The sequence below is a fragment of the Colius striatus genome, chromosome 8 (assembly GCF_028858725.1).
Source record: "Colius striatus isolate bColStr4 chromosome 8, bColStr4.1.hap1, whole genome shotgun sequence".
In the NCBI taxonomy this organism is placed as follows: domain Eukaryota; kingdom Metazoa; phylum Chordata; class Aves; order Coliiformes; family Coliidae; genus Colius; species Colius striatus.
Window position 1 is genome coordinate 25,962,858 of NC_084766.1, and position 8,972 is coordinate 25,971,829.

General features: G+C 49.6%; 1 protein-coding gene across 1 annotated transcript; it reads right to left on the reverse strand.

The window, feature by feature from the left end:
* Positions 1–4,089: 4,089 nt before the first annotated feature.
* On the reverse strand, positions 4,090–6,882 carry CALHM3 (calcium homeostasis modulator 3). The gene is made up of 3 exons (XM_010206543.2): positions 6,596–6,882; positions 5,425–5,680; positions 4,090–4,479 (listed from the first exon to the last, which is right to left on the reverse strand). The coding sequence occupies exons 1-3, from the start codon at positions 6,880–6,882 to the stop codon at positions 4,090–4,092; spliced, it is 933 nt and encodes a 310-aa protein (XP_010204845.2).
* Positions 6,883–8,972: the final 2,090 nt, after the last annotated feature.

Sequence of the window (8,972 nt, forward strand, 5' to 3'; positions counted from 1 at the left end):
CAGTTGGGCCATGCTTAGCTCCTATAGCACAAACCTAAAATGAGATGATTGCATGTTGCTGCTCTCCTGCATCTCTATTCCCAGTTCACAAAGCAGCTTTGATGCACTGGGTTGCTCCCTCAAGCTGGCCAAAAGATGATGGAATATTCAGAGACTCATGGAATCATAGAATCATTTCAGTTAGAAAAGAATGTTAAGATCATTGAGTCCAACCCCTCACCTCACACTGCCAAGCCCATCATTAGCCCATGGCCCTCAGCACCTCATCTAGTGACAGGACAAGGGGTAATGAAAAGAAACTGGAACACAAAAAGTTCCATTTAAACATAGGGAAAAACTATTTCACTGTTCAGTCGAGGCACAGGCACCGGCACAGGCTGCCCAGGGAGGATGTGGAGTCTCCTCTGGAGGTTTTCAAGACCTGCCTGGACACGTTCCTGTGTGACCTGATCTGGGTGGACCTGCTTTGGTAGGGGGTTTGGACTAGATGATCTCTAAAGGTCTCTTCCAACCCCAGCCATTCTGTGATTCTGTAACTACAAGTGGTCATGAACCAGGTGCTTGCAGTATTGACCAACAGCAAGGTGTTCAGTTCCCCCTGTCCAGGCACCACCTGTGCTGCTAACATGAGTATCAAGATACATCTGACTGCCTGGACACCGTCAGGGCTGCATTGGTGGCTGTGAAACGTGTCACCAAGGCAGTTTGTACACAGATGGGTGGCATGCAGGAGAGACTTTTCCCCAAGGTTTTGCAGTGTGTCAGTAAAGAGGTAGGAAGCCAAACCAGGTGTTTTGAGCATTAGTCAGCGCTGCAGTTTCTGATGTCTCCCCCCACACCAGCCCTGAGGCTCACTTGATAATAATGCCAAGTTCACCCTGAGATGCCACCACAGAGGTGAGCACAAAGCACGTGGGTAATAACTGGGCAATCTTAGCTCTGTTTGCTGTGGGGAGGTTGATGGCATGATCTCATCAAACAGAAGAGATTTGTCTGCATGACTATAGATGAGGCTTAATGTATTGCTAGCTAAGAGCTCAGGCCTTCCCTGTTCACCTGGTCAGTGGCTTTTTGAAGGGCAGTTCACATCAAAGCCTGTATGAATCAGCCTTGTAAAAAGCAGAGAGCTTTTTGATCTCCAGGAAAACTCTGCCTTTCATTAAACATGAATGAGGGGTCTGAGCCTGCTGTGACATTCAGCACAGCCAATACCTGGGTCTTTCTTTCTGTCTTGCCTTATTAGGGAGGATCTTGTTTTCATGAGCTTGCCAACAGTAAGTTCACTCCAACAGATTTGCAGGAGAAGGCAGAGCTTATGCTTCCTCCCACAATCTCAACCTGCTTGTGATTTAGAAACCAGGTCCTGGGAGAGATGATACATGCCACTCTTCCTCCCAGACACCAAGCCAGAAAGTGGCTTTGTGTGTCCCAGTCAATGTAGGATCTAGAGGGGAGGTACATTAAAAGGGTCACAATTCCCACCAGGAAAGTTTGGAAGGAGACTGGGGAAGTTGTCCTTGCAGTCAGCCCTGCTATTTCGTGGGCTCTTGGCAGATGAGGATCCTTGAGCATGTCACACATCTGCAGGTGAGGCATCACACCAGCCCTGAGAGACAGGAGCTGCTGAAGTTTGTGAGTGACCCTCTCTGCTTGTGCTTCCACAGGAGGGTACACACTCCTAGCAGAGCTGGTGGGAAGGGACTTCTGGAGATTGCTTGGTCCGTGCCCCCTCCTCAAAGCGTGCTCAGGGACACATCTAATAGGGCTGTGAATATTTTCATGGATGGAGGTGCCACAATCTGTCTGGGTTTATTGCATCACCTTCAAAGCAAACAAGTGTTTTCTTCTGTTTAAGCAGCCTGCATTTTGGGTTTGTGCCTCTTGTCCATCATGGGGTGCCAGGTATCTTTTTCCACAATGGAGGAGAGTTCTCTGGCTTGAAAGGGGAGCACAGCATGGTACTCGGGGAGACTGGGAGAGACGAGCAACCATGGCCCCCATCCCACTGGAGCTACTCTGTGACCAGATTAACTCCCAGCAACGTGTGAGCTTTTGTAGACCTGCAAAAGTCTATGGCAGTGCCTTTACATCCTCTTGTTTGCTCCCTCCTGATACAAATAACAAAGCTATTCCTCTTCCCCTTTTTTGCCTGTCCTGTTTTGTGGCCCCTCTGGGATACCTTAAGACCTGAGAACATGGAAAGCAGCATGCAAAGGAGAGCTGTGGAGCTCTGCCCTGTGCTGCTTAGGAAAATAGCCCATTTGACTAGATTGGAGTGTTGAGTCCAAACTGAGTCCCAGCCTGAGATTTGTGATGTTGTATCTGATAAAAGTAAACTAGAGACAAAATTAAAAGCACAATGCTGATTTCAAAAGAGAGCTCTGAAGCTCCCCAGACCTAAAGAGCTCCTGGTGTGAAGACTGCTGCGTTATTCCTGACCAGCACGGGCCACAGCTGGCTTTGTGCCCTCTCTGAGCACATCCAGGGGAACTCAGGGTTTCAGCCAGATCTGATTTTGCTATGCAAATAAGAAAAGCTCTGCAGCCCCTGGGCCTCGGCTGACAGAGGGGTGCAGCTGCCCATGGGTGCGCCATGGAGTTATTTGGTCTTTGTGTGTTTTGCTGAGCATCTCCTCCCTCCCTGACCCCACGCACACAAACGTCCTGGGGAGGAGGTAGCCCACCTCCCAGCAGCTCAACAAGTTACTTTGGAGGATTAATATGTGTTTTCAATTCAGTCTTTCATTTTGGATTCAGTAACAAGGCTGTAGCAGGTTTCTTTGCCCCTTTCCCACCCCCCTCTTCTTTCTTTCTGGAAGCCCTGCTTGCCCTATCTATCCAGGCACAGCCAAAGAGATGTTTCTTCTTCACTTCCCTCACACCCTGACATACACATGGCCCCTCCACCTTGCACCCCTTGCTCCCTGGGACAAAATGGGCACCAGTGTGAACCTCTGCCCAGAGGAAGAAGTGTGTCTGTATGGGGTTAATTTGCAGTAAAGAGTTTAATGCATCCAAGTAGCTATGTTAGAAATATCAGTCACCATGGTTAGCAACATCTACAATAGGGGCTGGAAAAGGCAAATTAAGATAATTAGAAAAAAAAATCAATTAGCATTAGAGGCTCAGAGATAAAGTTACATTCAAAGAGTTTTGAAACTAAGGATAGAAAAGCCCAACTAGGATGATCCTCTGGGTAGATCAGTTTACACTAAAACCTAGCAGAAGAGTTTTTAAAGTCTGTGTTCAGACTTCTAAGGCAGAGTCAGTGTGTCCTTCCATGCCCAATGCCAGTGCTCAGAGCAGCCACCTGAACCCTGGCACAGTCCTGGGGCTCTGGGTGTGTTAAGAAAAGCCTCCATCTCATTTTCCTTTTGCAAATAAAACCCAATCCAGGGACACTTATCTGGAGGTATCTTCAATTAAATTTGTACTGCTCCATAAATTTCAGGGTGTTGCTGTATTTCATTTAGAAAATGCTTGGAAGTATTGATGGGCTGTTACAGGGAGGCTGAAGAGTTTGGCAGCTGGGCTGGGGGCAGCCAGAGCTCTCAGCAGATGGAAAGACATAGGAGGTGGTTTTCCCTTTTTGAGTAAATATGTTGGTGTGGTGCTAAAAGAGTTGCCAATTAAATCATTTCAGTGTCAGTGCTGCTAGGTCTGACCCAGGTTTCACTGAAAGGGGCAGGAGCAGTAAAGCTGCTGCTCCAGTCGGTTTGCCCATGCAGCTAGATGTTGCTGCCTTGGTTAAACCTAGAGCCAGAAGGGCTTTATCACAACTGTGAGGACCTGCAAACTCCTTGGTTTGAGAAATGTCATTATCAGTGACTGAGACTGGGACCTTTGGATCTTCAGAGCTTGTTTATTTTGGAGGATTTGCTACACATGCCCTGGAGTGGAGCATTTGGGGTTGGGGTTTTGCAGGAAGATGTGAGCACCACTGTCAATCCCCTGCTGCTCTGTGCTTTGTGCAGAGGGATGGCAGTGCCCCATCAGTGTCTGCAGGACAAAGTCCACTTTTCATGTTAGTGTGCTGGTGGAATTTGGGCCTGGGACCAGGGCTGTCTGCCCAGGGCAGAGAGGATCTCTCTCAGCCCAGGTGATGCCTCTGAGTCATCTGGCTGATATCTAGGGGAGGTTTCTCATAGTACCACATTTGTAGGAGTTTATTCACCTGGTCCTGATCTGTGATGCCCTGAAGAAGATCTTCCTCTCCTTCAGCCTCCTCTCCCTCCCTAGGCAAGCTGAAACTGTGCAGTTTGATCTCTTGCCTCATGCTTTCGAAGAAGTGGAGGATGCATTTGTGAGCAAAGAGCCGGCTGTGCTCACAGCAGGTTTCCTCAAAAATCTTGTGCTCAATGTCAATGTAGTTGCTCCAGTGACGAGCCTGCAGGAGGGCAGCCTGGTCGAAGCAAGGCCTGAGCCAGCGGGCGAGGAAAGCTGCCACGATAAGGATCAGCAGAATGCTCCAGCCGAGTGCCTGGGTGAGAAGAAATAAGCAGTGGAACTGGAGCAAGACAGGCACAAGGACTGGCACTAGCTGTCTGCCTGTATCACCGAGACAGGGAATTTGTGTGGCTGGAGGGGAAATGTGGCATATCTGGACTCCAACCTTGATCTATCCCTGGAGTCCAGCACCCCAGACTGCACTCAGAGGGTCAGTGTAATCTCCTCTCAGAGATTATAGGACATTTATCTGTGTCAATAGTTCAATAGAATAAGTGTGCAGTTAGCCTGGAGTAGCCAGGCAATTTGCTTTGAGCACTGTAGTGCCCCAAGGGATAGGGACTATAGTGTTCTCCTTTGGTGTCATCTCCAGTGAGATCTTCATCTGCCACCTACACTGACTCCAAGGCCCAGAACTCCCAGCAGCAGGGTGAAGACAGCCCAGACTATATGCAGCTCCCTTGGGTGAGAAGGAAGGACTTGTTTTCAATGCCCTCACCCCTGACCTGGTACTACTGTACCAAGAGCAGGGGCTGGCCAGGGCTCCACTCCCTGTCATGTCCTGCTCCTTCCTGAGCAAGCTGCTTTAGTCTGTCACAGCTTGCACAGTCCTTAAAACAGAGGGTCCTATCTGTGAGGCTGGCAGTTAGAAATGTCTTCTGGCACTGAATAGGGCCTTAGGAGATATCTCTGTTCCTTACAACCTGCTTTTTATTATCTGGGTTTAGAAGATGCCAGTTCTCCTGGAAACAAAGTTCTGTTAATTAAAGCACCTATTATTTCTTGCCTTTTCCCTCTCTGAGTGACTCTGGAGAGTATCATTGAAGCTGGCAACATTTAGGGGCATAAAGAAACATAGAGCAGTCTTGCTCTCCATCTGACCATGGTGAAGCTATGACAAATCAAAGAAGAGCTGGAGCAGATGACGTGTACCCCAGGCACCTCATCAATACGGGGAGCTCTGCTGGCAATGACCTACCTGAGACCAGCAGCGCAGGTACCTGGTCACTGCCTTGCGGGACGTGTTGTTCCTCAGGAGCTCGTCATCCTTGCAAGGCACCTTGGCCAGCAGCTGCTGCACCTGCACTGGGCTGGCATTGGCAAAGCCCACAAACTTCTCAGGATCCACCGAGCCGCTGAAAGCGCAGATCAGACATTTGCCATCCAGGAGGGTGACTACGATCCAGACAACAGGGGCAACCAGGGCTCGCTGAATGATGGAGGAAAACATGTACCTGGGGCAGGAGAGAGAGAGGAGTGGGTAAGTACCAGGAGCTTTCTCCTTATCCACAGCCTTGGTGAGCCAAGCAGCCCTCCCAGAGCCAGGGAGCTGACTCCCAGGGCTGTCTCCAGCATTGCCCTGGCTGATGCTGCTTCTGCTCTGGCACCTCTTTTTTAGTGCTTCCTCCCAGTGAAATCTGTGCCAGTGTGTGGCTGTGTTCTGCCTGCTGCCCACATTCAGTGCAAGGTATGGTCCTCTTATGATATGCTTACCTTGATTGTATACTTATGTCTCCCATGTACAAATCCTTGATAGCCCACTCTTGTCTTCTACATTCACTCTTTCTTTTCTCATCAGCTCTATTCCTACCTGAAAAATCACTTTTCTCTGCAGCCTTTCTTGCCCCACTCTGTGCCAACTTGTGCACCAGATAAAAGTTAGTCTGTGACAGATTGCACATGATTCTCCTCTCCCTTCTACCAGTGTAAAGTCAGTAAAAACTCAGATGAAGGGAGGGAAGCCACAAGTATATGGATAAAAAATGACTGTGATGGAAATACCACACTTTCTGCACATTTCAGTGGAAATGCCTCATCTTCTTGCACATATGAGCCCCAGGAGAAACCCTGCATGTGCATCATGTGCATGACAGGGGAGGCAGCAATGCAGTTTCCTGGGGTGCCAGCATAAATCCAGCCATTGGTGATGAGGTGCACCTGCCCCCCTTTACTGGGATGGGATAAGGCTCTGCCTTCCTTTCTGCTGTTGTAGATGCATTTGCCGTGCCCCTGCCCCTCCAGGCTCAAGGGGAAAGGTCTTGGGAGAGAAGCTTAGAGGAAAATGAATTACCAGGAGGACCAAAGCTATGGAGGTGAGACAGCTAAGTGAGAGATGAAAGGAGGGAAGTCAGTCCCAGTGCAAGCCCCACCTGATGACAGCTAGGTCCTTCTTTCTGCGCCCCTGCGGTCGCCTCCACTCCTCCAGCATCACCAGGGACTGTCTGTTGAGAATGAGGCCACAGAGGAAGAGGGCGACAGGGGGTATGAACATGATCCCCAAGCCATATAGCATGTTGTACCAGGGCAGACAGGGGCAGCTGAAGTCAAAGCAGGTATACATCTTCACAGTAGCCAGGGCTAACAGCCCACAGATCCCATTCATTACAGACTCCGAGTTGGACTGGAAGTACTGGAAGATCATCCGGAAACGGTCCATCGTGTTCCTCTGGCTGGGGGTCTCCTCCTGGGAAATCCTTGGGCTACCTGGCACAGCCTGTCTCCCTCCTCTTCCCTTCTGCTGCCGTGGGGCAGGAGATTCAGCTCAGCCCACAGCAGCTGGGGCAGGAGAATGGGGATGGAAAAGAGCTGCTGTGGAAGGGGGAAAACTCTGTGCTGGAGCTTCCCTGCTGGCACACAGCTTTCACAAGTCTGTCTCTCACCCAGTGCCTACCTACCAGGGCAGCTGGTAGGTTTTCTAGGTGAGCAGACAGGTGCAACCTCCGGCAGCTGTTTTTCTGCCCTGTTTTTATCTTCAGGGCTCTCTCGCATGCCAACCAGCATCAGCTTCTGATCGTGCTGGGTCTCCCCCTCCCGGAGCTGCCAACCCTCAATAGAGAGCTGTTGATGGATGCCTGTGAGCTGCCCTCTCCACTGCCTGAATGCTGTGGAGTGGTTCATTGGCCAGGAGAAACCAGGAGAGGCAAATGAGCTCATCTGTGTTACCGCTGCTGCCCTGTTTCTTTTTGGTGCAGCAAGTCCCCAGCTCTGAGCAGAGCAGGGGTGAGGTAGAGAGCACAAGCCTGGCTCCAAGCATGTCACATCACCATCAGCTCAGATTTCCCTATGAAAATGGGCTGAAAAGACCAACCCTTCACTCAGGAGGCTCTGAAAATCAATAGCTTTCAAAGCCTGGAATGGCACTTTACTCTTGATTACATTAATACTGTGGCCAGCAGGACTGGGGAAGTGATTGTCCCTCTGTACTTGGTGCTGGTGAGGCTGCACCTGGAATACTGTGTTCAGTTTGAGCCCCTCACTACAAGAAAGACATTGGGGTCCTGGAATGTGTCCAGAGGTGCACAACAAAGCTGGTGAAGGGTCTGGAGAACAAGTCTTGTGAGGAGCAGGTGAGAAAGCTGGGGGTTTTTAGTCTGGAGAAGAACAGGCTGAGGGGAGATGTGATCACACTCTGATCAGGTGACATGATCACATCTCTGATCACTCTCTGATCATGTAGTGAGATGAGGTCGGTCTCTTCTCCAGTAATGAGTGACAGGACAAGAGGAAATGGGCTCAAGTTGCACCAGGTGAGGTTTAGATTAGACACTAGGAAGAACTTTTTCACTGAGAAGGTTGTTAAGCGCTGGCACAGGCTGCCCAGGGAGGTGGTGGAGTCACCATCCCTGGAGATACTTAGAAGCTGTGTAGCTGAGGTGCTGAGGGATGTGGGTTAGTGATGGGCTTGGCAGTGTGAGGTGAGGGGTTCGACTTGATGATCTTAAAGGTCTTTTCCAACCAAAATGATTCTATGATTTATAACATACCTACATCCATGTCCAAGGCCTGTGCACTGGGGCTCCTTCTTGCTCCATGTCAGTAGGCATGGTGCAATCAGAGCAGCTGGCTCATTTGTCCCATGGGACTGGATTATCATCTGCCCTTTTGAAATGACCCCCAAAGCAATTCTTTTTTTTCTCTCTAGAGGTTATTTTACAGATAAGTACAGCTGATTGCCACACAAAGCAGCTTGGCTTTTTAATGATGTGTTCAACATCATTTTCCTCTCTGCAGCTTTCAACATAAAATGTTTTCAGATTTCTTCTCAGCTCAGGTTTCCACACACTTTCAGAAAAGGGCAAAAAAAGGGTGTTAGATTCACCTGTTTTGTTAGAAAAAGAGAAGAGCCATCTCCACCACTTGCCACCAGCAGTGAGCTTCCTGCTCAGGCCAGCTCCCATTGCAGGGCTGGTTGCCTTGATGGGCTTGTGCTGAGTGGGAGCAGCGAGGAGGGGTATCTAGAGCTGCTCACAGCCACATACACACGCAGACTCACAGGGCCACAGTGGCATCTCCTCCCATCTAAACAGCAACTCACACAGTGACTGTAATGAAATACAGTTGCACCAGCCATAAAACTTGTGTTCTCCCTTAGCTGTGAGTGGAAATAACTTAATGTTCATCCATCAGCAATAAAAACCTGCGGCTAAGTGGCTTATGTTTCCATTTTGCTGCTGTAGGACATCAGGACCCCTTCATTTCGATGGTACAGGGCATCAGGACCCCTGGAGGAACTCCACAGGTGATTTT

Excerpts from the sequence above, each read along its gene's own strand:
- CALHM3 (XM_010206543.2), bottom strand. The coding sequence starts at position 6,882 with ATGGACCGTTTCCGGATGATCTTCCAGTACTTCCAGTCCAACTCGGAG. Across the intron at positions 5,681-6,595 it reads AAGGACCTAGCTGTCATCAG|GTACATGTTTTCCTCCATCA; the intron begins GTGGGGCTTGCA and ends CTCCTGCCCCAG. Across the intron at positions 4,480-5,424 it reads ACCTGCGCTGCTGGTCTCAG|GCACTCGGCTGGAGCATTCT; the intron begins GTAGGTCATTGC and ends CTTCTCACCCAG.